Source organism: Juglans microcarpa x Juglans regia, chromosome 7D (assembly GCF_004785595.1).
Source record: "Juglans microcarpa x Juglans regia isolate MS1-56 chromosome 7D, Jm3101_v1.0, whole genome shotgun sequence".
NCBI lineage: Eukaryota > Viridiplantae > Streptophyta > Magnoliopsida > Fagales > Juglandaceae > Juglans > Juglans microcarpa x Juglans regia.
In genome coordinates this window covers 22548398-22561678 of record NC_054606.1, presented here as the reverse complement: position 1 = coordinate 22561678, position 13281 = coordinate 22548398, and the positions used below count along the sequence as shown (strand labels likewise).

General features: G+C 34.6%; 2 protein-coding genes across 6 annotated transcripts; both read left to right on the top strand.

Annotated features, from left to right (window-relative positions):
- Positions 1–1063: 1063 nt before the first annotated feature.
- LOC121239223 (pentatricopeptide repeat-containing protein At5g01110) lies at positions 1064–6265 on the top strand. 5 transcript variants are annotated; one of them, XR_005935263.1, is made up of 3 exons: positions 1064–1440; positions 2704–5049; positions 5852–6265. XR_005935263.1 is itself a non-coding variant. In XM_041136400.1 (2 exons), the coding sequence occupies exon 2, from the start codon at positions 2749–2751 to the stop codon at positions 4975–4977; it is 2229 nt and encodes a 742-aa protein (XP_040992334.1). In that variant the 5' UTR covers positions 1064–1440; positions 2707–2748; the 3' UTR covers positions 4978–6265. The 5 variants fall into 5 exon arrangements, 3 of the variants coding, with proteins under 3 accessions (XP_040992334.1, XP_040992333.1, XP_040992335.1); XR_005935262.1 differs by having other exon boundaries at positions 5158–6265; XM_041136400.1 differs by having other exon boundaries at positions 2707–6265.
- A 6073-nt stretch (positions 6266–12338) lies between these two features.
- Positions 12339–12965, top strand: LOC121238210. Its single transcript, XM_041135043.1, has one exon. The coding sequence runs from the start codon at positions 12339–12341 to the stop codon at positions 12963–12965; it is 627 nt and encodes a 208-aa protein (XP_040990977.1).
- The last annotated feature ends 316 nt before the right edge of the window (positions 12966–13281 follow it).

Sequence of the window (13281 nt, the reverse complement as noted above, 5' to 3'; positions counted from 1 at the left end):
GATATATGCTAATTTTTTAAAAGAAAATTCTATACATCACATTATCATTCTATTTTCGTCTCATTGTAGGAGATATGATACATATATCATTATTAGATGATTTTTAATTGAATAATTTTTAAAAATTTAATAATAATAAATATATCACATCTTATCCTAAAAATAATGTGGTATATAACATTACTGTCCTAATAGTACTTATTGGGCATGTGAGTCAGTATTTACTTACTCAAACTTTGTTAGGGGTTTTAATTATTGTGCATGTTCTCTTATACTTTTAAAAATATTTTATTAAATCATTCTGTTTTTCATTAAAAATTCTAAAAACACACTTGCAAAATGGTATTAAAATTATAAGTCAGTTAACTAGAAGCCAACACGTGGCTCCAAAGTGTCCAATGTTACACCAACAATGTAATTAAAAATAATAATAATAATTAAAAGAGTTTTTAAAAATCTATTTTTTAAAACCCCAACAATTTAAGAATATAACAGAAAAAATAACAACATTACAAAATTGTAAATTAGGGAAATTAGAAAAATATACTTAAAATAGAAGAAGTAAAGTTTTAAAATGATTAAATATAAAAATTCTATTTTTCTTAATTTCTGTTTTTTTTTTAAACTTTTTAGGTTATTTCCTTTGAGTAATCTGTAGAAAAGATGTAGAAGAAAATTAGGGGAAATAAAATGTGAGACGAAAATTTACTGTATCACATCTTATCTAGAAACACCTAAACAGAAAAGAAAAAATGCCCAGGCCCCCCACAAACGACAGCGTTTAAGCCCATGCCTTATATTCCTATATATTTTTTTTTCTTCTTCTTCTTTGATTCTTTCTTGAGAAATGCTTGGATCCCGAAGATTTCTCCCGAAATATTTTTTTATTTTTACTTAATGATTAAAAAAATAATTTTTAATAATATTATGAATTTTTTATTTTTTTTAAAAATATTTATAATGATTAAAAAAATACATGAAAAAAATGAAATGAAAAAAAATAAAATAAAATACACCATTCGGGATAACTTTCGGGACAAATCTTCGGTACCTGTAGCACCACTCAACAGCGTGCGATTTTGGTAATGGCCTGCCAAGCTCAACTCTAACTCGGATCAGCGACTTCGTTCCAAGAAGAAGAAATCGAAAAGTCCACTTCATTTTTCTCATGACTGCACAGAGAGAGAAAGAGATAAGAGACTAAAGCAGCTGCTAGCATGAGTTCTTTCATTCGGTGAAGACCTTGGACGGAGGAGAGGTGTGTTTCGTACATCTGTGGCCCATGGGGTTCCTAGGGTTTCTCTGTTAACAGTGCGTCCGCTAGCATGCTCTATTCCAAGGGTTTCTTTGTAGTTTTTTTCTTCCGATTCCCTACGGCCTCTTTCTCGCACGCACGGAAAATCCCATCCCTTGGGTGATTGACTACGGCTCCAACGCAAGGTGAGGAGCAAAAGCACACTCCCATCTCTTTTCATTTGTCTCTCTCTCTCTCTCTCTCTCTCTCTCTCTCTCTCTCTCTGTCGGTTTCTTTTTCACAGGTATAATTTGCTTTCTAAATCTGTTGTTTTGTGTAGAAATCCGAGAGGTATTTTTCATTTCGTTTGTGATTGTGTTGATTTTTGTCAAAGTCCGAGAGTCCCAGGAACCCTAGTCGATTCGCCACCCTCCTGAAGCATCTGAGGATTTTTTTTTTTGTGTTTTGTGAATTTCGATTTTTTGTTTCTGTTTGGAAATCTTTACTCGCACCCAGCCTATTTTTCGGTAATCATATGAGGAATTGTTTTGTGAATTTGGATTTTTGGTTTGTGTTTGGGTTTGTGGAATTGTATGGAAGGATTTTCTTACTCACATCCTGCAATGACACAGAAAAAAAACGGAGATTATTTACAGTTTTGGTATTTTCACTTGACGATCCATTTTGTGCTGTAGCTTGTTTGAGTAATCTGTAGAAAAAGATGTAGAAGAAAACAAAATGGGTTTTGGTCATAAAATCAGGGCTAAAATGGGAAATAATATGTGAGACAAAAATTTACTGTTCACTCAGATAGAAGCTTTTATATATAGAAGATAGAAGATATATAGAAAAGTGTGTGTGTGTGTGGGTATTGAATTGGTTTGCAATCTGATCATACTTTTTTTTAACAGAAACTCAAGTTTGTGAGATTTGTTAAATTACTTTCTTTTAAGTCTAGTCTACATTTATTTCTCCATTTTTTTTATGACTCATGTATGTGCTCTGATTCTATTCACAAAAGCAGTCATAGACTCAATGTTTAGTAGAGAATAGAAAGTTAAATATTGTCATACGGTTCTGTTTTGCTTGTTCATTGTTAATTCAACTAATAAACTATGCATATTTATAAAGTATTTGAAATTTTATGTAGGGTTCTGATTCTTGTTTATATATATATATATATATAGATAAATATATATAATTCCATGTTTACTAGTGTTGCATGATTTTATATATGATACTCATTCATCTATTTTCATCTCTTTTCATATTTGATCAACTCCTTCCTGCAACCCTGTTTTGCTTTAAGTCGTCCTCTTTTGCTCTTCTCTCTGTTTAATTCTAGTTGCTTGTCATAACTAGTACTAGTACTACTGTTTCCCATAAGCTGAAAATTGTTCTGTTCTGTGTGAAATTTTGGCAGTCTATATCAACTAAAACTTTTCCTCTCTTTGTTTGCAACTTTGCAGTAGTGAGATGAGCAAAAGCAACCCAGGCAACTCTTCCACTTTCAAATGGCCACTCAACGGCTACTTTCCCCAAGATCCACTCTCAGAGTCACATTCTTCTTCACAAAACCACCATTCCATGACCAAGCTCATTCTCACGGACTTCACTCCCACTCTTCTCCTCCAAACCCTGATCCTAAGCATGGCCTCAGAGCCCTTCAAACCCAGGACCAATCAGATTCAATTCCTCCTCTATCAGATTCTTTCTCGGTTGAGAAGATGCTGTTCTGTTTAAAGCAAGGTAATTCCAATTCATTGCGCAATTATCTATTTCTGTTAAACCCTTTACTTGTGGTTGAAGTTCTTTACCGGTGTCGTGGAAATTTGCTTCTGGGTCAGAGATTCATTGACTCAATTTTGTTGAATTGTCCAAATTTTAAGCATTCGTCGCAATCTTTGAGTGCAATGGCTCACGTTTTGGTAAGTAGCCGGAGGCTTTCAGATGCGCAGTCTTTGGTTCTTAGAATGGTACGGAAGAGTGGAGTATTGCGGGTTGAGGTTGTTGAATCATTGGCTTCGGTGTGTGACCGATTGGGGTCCAATTCATCGGTTTTTGATTTGTTGATTAGGACCTATGTACAAGCTAGGAAGTTAAGGGAAGGGTCTGAGGCATTTCGTTTGTTGAGAAGTAAAGGGTTTCATGTTTCTATCAATGCCTGCAATAGTCTTCTTGGTGGGCTTGTGAAGGTAGGGTGGGTTGATTTGGCATGGGCGGTATATGGGGAAATTGTTAGGAGTGGAATTGGTTTGAATGTTTATACACTAAATATTATGGTTAATGCGTTATGTAAAGATGGGAAAATTGATAGTGTCAACTTGTTCTTGTCAGACATGAAAGAGAAGGGGGTTTTTCCAGATATTGTGACGTATAATACACTAATCAATGCATATTGTCTTGAAGGGCTAATAGATGATGCTTTTGAGGTAATGAACTCAATGTCGGATAAGGGGTTGAAACCAGGCATTTTCACTTATAATGCCATCATAAATGGTTTATGTAAGAACAGAAAGTATGGAAGAGCAAAGGAAGTATTGGAGGAGATGTTGCGTAACGGGTTGTGTCCTGATACTGCTACGTATAACACACTACTTGCGGAGAGTTGCAGAAAGGATAATATTTTGGAAGCTGAAGAGATTTTTAATGAAATGCTGCACTGCGGTGTCGTTCCTGATTTATTTAGCTTTAGTTCACTTATTGGGGTTTTTATGAGGAATGGGCATCTTGATAAGGCATTATTGCATTTCGGAAATATGAAGAAAGCTAGCTTGGTTCCAGATAATGTCATCTATACGATTCTTATAGATGGGTATTGCAGAAACGGCACAATGTCAGAGGCATTGAAGATGCGGGATGAAATGCTTGAGCGAGGTTGTGTTATGGATGTAGTTACATACAACACCATTTTGAATGGATTGTGCAGGGAGAAGATGCTGGCTGATGCAAATGAGCTCTTCAACGAGATGGTAGAAAGGGGTGTCTTTCCTGATTTCTACACTTTCACCACTCTCATTCATGGGTATTGCAAGGTTGGGAATATGAATAAAGCACTTGGCTTGTTTGAGACAATGACGCAGAGGAATCTCAAGCCTGACATAGTGACATACAATACATTAATTGATGGGTTTTGCAAAGTAGGTGAAATGGAGAAAGCTGAGGAGTTATGGGATGATATGATCTCTAGAGGGATTTCTCCCAATCACATTTCCTATGGCATTCTCATTAATGGATTTTGTAGTATGGGGCATGTATCTGAGGCTTTCAGGTTGTGGGATGAGATGGTTGAAAAAGGCATCAAACCCTCTATAGTTACATGCAACACTGTTGTAAAGGGCTATTGCCGGTCAGGTAATGCATTGAAGGCAGATGACTTCTTGAGCAAGATGATGTCAAAAGGAGTTGTTCCTGATAGCATTACTTATAACACTCTTATCAATGGTTACGTAAAAGAAGAGAATATGGACAAAGCTTTTTTTTTGATAAACAAGATGGAGAGACAAGGACTATTGCCAGACATTATTACATATAATGTAATTTTAAATGGGTTTTGTAGAGAAGGTAGAATGAAAGGGGCCGAACTGATATTGCAGAAGATGATTGAGAAAGGCATAAATCCTGATAGATCCACCTACACCTCATTGATAAATGGACATGTGAGCCAGGACAACCTGAAGGCGGCATTTCAGTTCCATGATGAAATGTTACAAAAGGGATATGTTCCAGATGATAAATTCTAACTATTTAGCTGTTTTAGTAGTGGCAAACTGTGTTCATTTGGCTGCATGGCAGATTTATACTGAAGACTGAAGGTGGGATTTATTATCGTTTTGCATTCTTCATTCTTACATGCAAATATAGAATGCTGAGCTATGTAACTGAAGTCTTGTGATTATCTTACTCTTCTGTTTGTGTAACAATACAAGAAGTGCTCAAAGAGTATAAGAAATCAGAGATTGGAGTTCCTGGAAATGGGCATAGTTTAATTGCTTGTGATTAAGGTGACGCTACTTCTATCCTGAATAAGCCTTTTGATTAATTTGGACACGGGGTTTTGAATTAACGAAGTTTATACATTTAAGTTTGTCCTATAGGGGACTTTGAATCAAGGAATCCTGGTCTAGAGAGTTTAATGGCTCCGATTTGCACTGGGTCACAACAAGGTCTTTCATGCCACATTCTGCATCCACCATTCAGCACGTTTTAGACTTGACTTTGACTTTTGCATGGGTGTGATTTATATATTAGCACCTATGCCTTAAGGTTTCTGAACTGTTCAAAGATATTGGAAAGCATGTTATCAGAATTGTTATGGGATGGGGGGCTGAGCAAAAGCAAAGGAGGCTAGCCAGCCATTTCTTTATGATCTAAAGATTAACCACACAGGTCTATAGTCAGGACCTTGAGGTTCTCTACTCAATCCATCTCTCAACCCTAAACCGAACAACATTTGACTGCTTGCATGAAAACTTTGCGTCATCTTGCAGCAATTTAACCCCCTTATACCAAAAAAGGTTTTCCCGTGATGGTTTAAATATCTGCTGCAACCCTCCTCCTCCACTCGGATTTGGAACCAACTCGCAAAGATATATGAATGTGTGTAACATATCACAGGTGAGGTAGGTTTACTTCGGCCCGGTAGCGACAACGGACAAGAGATGTGTTGGAACAGCCTGGGACTGTGGTCCATTAACAAGGAATCAAAGCTTTGGCAGGACTGTTCACGCCGTTGGAAGCCTGTGGAATTCGTTGCCCAAACAAACTGCAGGGTGCAAGCAACTTGGTCTGAGATAAACTCAAGTGGTGGAATCCACCGTTTGTCTTTTATTTATCTCTATGAATTGTTATTGTACACCTTTTCCAAATCTTCATTGTTTTTGTTTATCTCGTAATATGGGTTGCAGCAATTGTGCAACGATGTTGACCAATGGGATTACATCATTAATTGGGCTTTGGTTGGAAAGGGCTTCACTAGGCAGCCAGATTTTATAGACTGACGTTCTTGTCTCATCATCATTTTTCTTCTTATATATGTCTAAATTTATTTTGGATGATTCTTATATAAATAAATATATATATATATATATTGTCTTATAAACATATTTTGTTAGGGATTTATATTCATCTCTCCATTTGTAAGATTATTTTTTTAACAGAAAAAAAGAAAAAAAAAATCCTTCTATATGATGTATGAACCCAAACCACGTACGGATTGAATTTGAATTAGTGTACTTTAAAATAAGAGAATAATTCATATATGGCAAAGTTGACTTAGTACTTTACAATACATTTTACTCCAATTAAGTTGACAAAGTATATATAAGTCGATAAGTAACGTGCAACACCTTGCAGCTTTTCAACAATCTCACATTGATCATGATCTCTACATGATTTAAATTACAACTATATATCAACTTTGACATAATACACAAATCATGTCTAATTTTAGACCTTGTTCGACGCTAGCGTATATATAAGAAGAAAAATAAATCGTATAATCATAACTTGACCTTCACTTAACGTTTCAGCTTATACAATTTTGCATGCAGCTCAAATTAGATGGTTCAATTTCTCATCAAGCAATTAAGTTGAATAATAAAGCAAACCACACCGTTCATGAATAATCCAAGCAATTGTGCATGAAATAACAACTAATAACTATCACTACAAGAAAAACAGGTTTTTGTGACCAGTTAATTCTAACGAAATGACTATTTACAACTAAAATTGATTGCGAATAATCTTTTAATTGTAATAAATTAGTCACAAAAGTCTATTTTTCTTGTAATGTATATGTGTGCGCGCGCGGAAGGCTCTCCAACCCAGAACGTCGTTGGATTTCTACGGCTCTCCCAAGGGACTAGTATATATATATATACGTACGCCGCAAGGTTGAAATTGCTTAACCAATTTCAATATTAATATATGTTGCAGTAAAACAAGACGCAGCTCATGATCATAGAGAATGCGATCGAGCTGCATGCGTACGTACGTAGTTGTTATCACTGCAAATTGCTTTCTGTGACTGAATCAAACTGCATGCTTTTCTGATTAGCATATCTATTTGAATTGCACGATTCAAATTAGAGGAGGAGCAGTACATGATGTGATTTAGATCATTAATGCTTGAAGAATTGGTCTGCATACGTCTCTATGAATTTTCTCTCAGATAGCTACCTAGCTAGAATATCAGATGGTTTTTTGGTCTCCAACCTCAAGGAAGAAGACAGAAAGACAGAAAGACAGACCGACGTGTAACCATTGCTAGCTAGCTAGTAGCTAGCTAGGATATATGCAAATATGTAATCACTGCAGGATAACTATATATTGTCTGAAAAAGATGATAATGACATAAATAAATAATATGTAGGTGGAGATTAAAAAATCGTGTCATTAATATTTCCCATCTCATTGATTTTAACGTTATAAATAAATAAATAATAATAATTAAGAGCTTATTAATTGTTGAATCTTATTGAAAGTAACTGTTTGTTGTTAGTGCGCTGTTTAAAGAAGTTCAGAGATTTAAGGGTTGTTTTGGCACTTGCTCTATTTCTCATGTAATCAGGGAGGGGAATATGGTAGCGCAGCAGCTTGTGCGCTCGCGATACTTGGAAATATAGTTATATTTTAGACTTTCTTTCTTAGGTTATATGGTTTGATAAATATCTGTAATTATTATCTCAAATAAAGATGATTGTTTTTTATAAAAAAAGAAAAGAAAAGAAAAATAATAATAATTAAGAGCTAATTAAAACTGTAAGCTTGGATGGAGATGGCCACAGTCAATAAACTTGCGGGTATTATTACCACAAACAGTCAAACTGCATTAATGCTAGTATTATTGGATTATTGACTTCATGAAGAGGGTTAATTAACTAGTGGATTCAAGGCATTAAAATTAAAATAAAAAATAAAACTAATGCTCATACACCTAATAATTAATTATTAATAGGGAAGTATTTGAGATTTTTATTTTCATCTTATTTTTACTACGTAGTACTTACGTACCTTTAGTCAATGTTTTTTGTTTGAATTCGTATATATCCATTCATATATTAATTTTAGTCAGCCTTTGACTGGTCAAAAGAACGACGTCCGTGATGCATGCATGAGTTGTAATTGATAGCTGTACCTATCGATCACATGATGCTGATCATCATCTGCTACCTCATGCTAATTGCAGTCACAAACAAATTAGAACTCGATCCTGGCCGAGAAAATGAAGTACCGAACAAAGACTAAAAAAAAAAAAAGGTAAGCTTAATTTGTTGAACTCTCCAAGATCTTTTCAAACCTTCTTTTTCTCTCATTCACATAACAACTCTTCATTTAAAATATGGTTGATATATATATAAACATTTTTTATTGAAGATAACACGCAATTAAACATATCGCTTGAGCTAATTAAGACGTACCTATCATTTTTCTTATACAAGAAAGCCTTCTCTATTAATAATATACAATATTAGATTGAACTTATTCGATTATATTTGAAGAGAAATGCTAACTAAATTCACAAAAAGATTTCACAAAAGTAGAGCTTATATATAGGATCCTATGTTACCTTGGGTTATTATATTAGCATGTTTTCGAAATATTAATGTGAACGGCAAATTAAGTAGTCATCGTCATGACCATGGAAATTATATATATATATATATATATATATCTACATATATTGGATGCAAATTAATACATTCATGTGTGCTGTACAAGACTAATTCAAATTGTTCAATCGTTTTCATGATGCACATAGGACATGTGAGTCGACACTTGAGCAAGTGATCATTTACAAATACGAATCTTGCAAAATTAAATTGTCCTATATCTGTTACGGTTCGCACATGAACATTAATACATTTCTTCTTTTCGATTCTGTTTTCGTATTGTTGTGGTTGTTTGATTGAGATTTTCTCATGATATTCTTTCGATCTTAACCTTTTTTTACTCTTTTAATTTGGAAATTAAGGATAATCGTTCTACATGATCATCATCTTGGTGGAGGATGACAATGATGGTGACAACAATTTTTTTTTTTTTTTAAGTTTCGTTGAGAATTAATGGCATGATTAATGATAAGCTATAGTAGCCCGAACTTGCTTCAATTTAATTTAACAAGGTTGACATGATCATATATATAAGATCTAATTAAATTATGAATTTTGAAGAATTAATAGTATTTTTAATTAAAGCCGAGCGCATTTCTCGCTGATCTCATGGAAAATGAAAACCAAGAACAATTAGAATATCTTGCAATTAATGGAAATATTAAAAAAGAAAAAAAAAAAGCAAACGATAAGAACGTCATGATGAGTTTCGTCTCGATCATGATGATGATCAATTAAGTTTCATAAACTTTGGAATGGTCTCCTGCATTGTCTACAATATTCTACGTTCAATTTCACCTCTCGAAATCAATTAATTAGATGATGGAATACTATAAAATGGTCAATAATCCGGCTGTTAATTTTTATATAACATTAAGAAAATCAGGCAGGAATTAGTCTATAGCTAGCTAGCTAGCTATCTGCTTTCATATATAATATTATATATCAGCCACAAGTTCAAAAAAATAAATGGAGACGCGTACGCAGTATCATTATTTTCTAGGTACCTTTTTTTTTCACTTAATTAATCCACAATTAGGTTTACTTTTTATACCCACAACAAGCATATATATATATATATATATATATATATATATAAGTATGTGTGTGCGCGCGCATTAAGCAATATTCAAAGTCACAAGAAAGAAACCTTGGAAATTTACATCCAAATTAATGAACAAATTATTAAAATAAAAATGATCATGATCATAGTACGTACTGTACTCATCATGTACTGTCTTGCTTGATGCAAAGAAAACAACGATCAATCATGGCGAATATACAGTTTGTTGTTGGAGTCATGTACTTGAGGATCGAATTAAGGTCCTATATAATATATATATATATATATATATATATATATATATATATATGAAGATTGGTACGTACGTACTAGCCCGCGTAGGCGCACGTCATGATAAATTAAACAGAGCACGGCCAGATCAGTGATATAAATATTGCAGGACACTATTTTACAGAAGGAGATCAAATTCAATACTCATGTAACAACAAATGACAAAAGCTAAAAAACTACTTCATCAAACTACGTACTACAATATATAATATATATATATATATATATATATATATTCATCTTGTCAAGATAGGTCTTCGAATTGAAAAAAGGATCCATCACTACATAATTGAGCTCAGCTGCCAAGCCTGCCATATTAATTGGGGAAAGAGATCACAGAGAGAGAGAGAGAGAGAGAGCTAACATATCATGTCTATATGGAAGTATTAATCTCATCTGAAAATAGTATATATGGTCATAATAATAGAAGTCTACTCATACATATGATCTCGATCCCTAGCTAGATATATACATGGCCATGATGCAGATTGAAGTCAAGCTAGCTAGCTAGCCTGTTTGGTCACATGCATGATGGAAACAATTCATGCATGCATGCTGGCCGTGACAATTAGCCAGGTACTGGGCCGAAGCAATGAATATATATGCAAGAGGTGTATGTAAGTTATTAAATGGGAGTAGTTGAGTACGTACAATGCACTTTTTGGTTTATTTTGTGTTCAAAGGTCCACATGAATTTGAGTCAATCATGTACAGATGATGATCATCAATGTTCAGGACCGTCAACTTTGTCACACTGATCATCGATCACTTACTTGTAGCTAGATCACACATATATGTCCATCATTAAAGGCGTACGTGGATATATACATATATATATACACACACACACATACATATAGGCAGTTACATAGTACGTACTTCAGTTGAGAAACGAAATTAATACCGACTTACTAATCAGTAATCACTAGATCATGATTTTTATTCTATTACCAAGTTAGTCATGTGTAGAACATATATACCATCCACATGATCATTTAAATAGTGATTACATTTGATTTGTAAGATTTAAATTTTAAGATTTATCTTGCAAATTAAATTATGTTACCTAAATTATATGCATGCAGCTGATGAAGAGGTCTTAAAATAACAATACTCTTTCATTATATATATATATATATATAAACAAAAATAAAAATTAGTGAGCATGCAGCTAATATTAATGAGAAATGATATTTGTAGTTGTGAGTGTGCAAGCGTCGTGCAATCGCTTTGAAAAAATTGAATAAATACGGGACCCATATGAAAAGAAATAAATTTTTTAATAGTAGACCCTACTATTTTTCAAAACGACTGCACGGCGTTTGCGCACTCTACGACTGTATGTAGCATTATTTAATATTAATATTGCATCAGCTTGCAGTACTTAGAAACATAATATTGCATGCATGATGATGATGAAATAAAACATAATTTTGATCATTAGATTAAAGCTGCTCAATATTATTGTTGCATTATATGAAAAAAAAAAAAAAAAAAAAAAAAAAAAACTCATAATTCTGGTTACGTACGTACGTAAACCTCAAAATATGCCCTAAAATGGCATGACAAGACTACATGGTGATGATCAACCTGTCGCTTAAACGTTGGTCTGCAGCCCTGCCTGCCAACTTATAGTAGACGAGTGAATAAGAGGAATCTAGCAGGCAGATAGCTAGCTCACTGCAGATAAATGAAAGCCAATATTATTCATTCAGATTCACGCCACACGCCACTAGCTCAGTCAAAAAAAGGAAAAAAAGGGAGTGCATGAATCCAACCAATTATACGCATGAGTTGACTCGTAGTAATAGATAATATATATATATATATATATATATATATATATATATCATGATCATGAGCTAGCTCATCATGTTCTTAGATATAGCGAGTACTGATCCCGTGTCGACGTTAAAAGGAATTAAACCTACTGGAGCCGACATGTCTGACCTGACCACCGACCCTCTCCAAACCGACTAAACAACAAGCCTCGACTTTTTCCAAGTCAATCCTCTCCCTGCAGGTTCGTTCTTTTCTCTATATAAAACCCCCCATCTTTCTTCCATCTTCCCTACGCAGCAATCCAATACCTTCTCGATCTATATATCCTTCTCTCTCTCTCTCTCTCACGTAATTGATGGGAAATGCAGTGTCTCCATGTTTCCAAGGAAACCCTAGCTCCTCCGTGAAGCTAATATTCTGGGGAGGAACCACGAGAATCCTCACCGGATCAAAACATACTGCCGGAGAGATCATGTTCGAGTTCCCCGACAAAATGGTTTGCCATTCAGACTCATTCTTTATCGGCCACCCGGTCCCTGCCTTGGGCATAGAAGACGGACTCTTGCGTGGCCAAACCTACTTTGTTCTTCCCATCGATCGCTTTGCATGCGATGTCATCTCGGCCTCTTCTCTTGCAGCCTTCGGTTCAAGCCCTAAAAATTCACCCATCAATTTCGGGGACTGCGCCCAGCCGTTCCAGTACATAAAGGGTGCGGATGGAAGGGGTTTAATCAAGGTCGTGCCGGAGTTCATAACAAGGCTTATAACAACATCAGGAAATAATAGGGAAATTAATGGATCTTGCAGTAGTCCCCTTTGTAGCACGCCTGAGTTGCAGAAGCACTACGAAGAGCTTGTTGTGTCTAAGGAACAACTTTGGTCACCTAAGCTTGAAACCATATCAGAGTACAAGGTTAGGTTCTCACCCTGCAGATTTATAGGGTTGGAGTTGAAACAGAAAGAGAAAGTAATCAAGGGGTAATTAATTTCTTTCTATGATATGGTAGCTAGCTAGGTTTTTTTGTCCTCTTTTAGTGGTGGAAGAATCAATCAATATATACATATGTAATACATGATCATGCAGCATGCATGATAGATCATTTGTTTTAGATCAGTTTTTTGTTGTAAATTGTACAAATTAATGATGTCATTCGCGCTAATTGTTGAACTCTGGTCTCTTCAATGGACCATACAGTACAAGATTTTCCTCTCTTGATCAGTCACCAAACATATATATATATATATATATATATGCAGTTTTCTTTCTGTATACTTTGTGCAACTCTTAGTAAAATTCG

What these genes read in the sequence shown, in the direction of transcription:
- LOC121239223 (XM_041136400.1), top strand. Translation starts at nt 2,749, where the DNA reads ATGGCCACTCAACGGCTACTTTCCCCAAGATCCACTCTCAGAGTCACA.
- LOC121238210 (XM_041135043.1), top strand. Translation starts at nt 12,339, where the DNA reads ATGGGAAATGCAGTGTCTCCATGTTTCCAAGGAAACCCTAGCTCCTCC.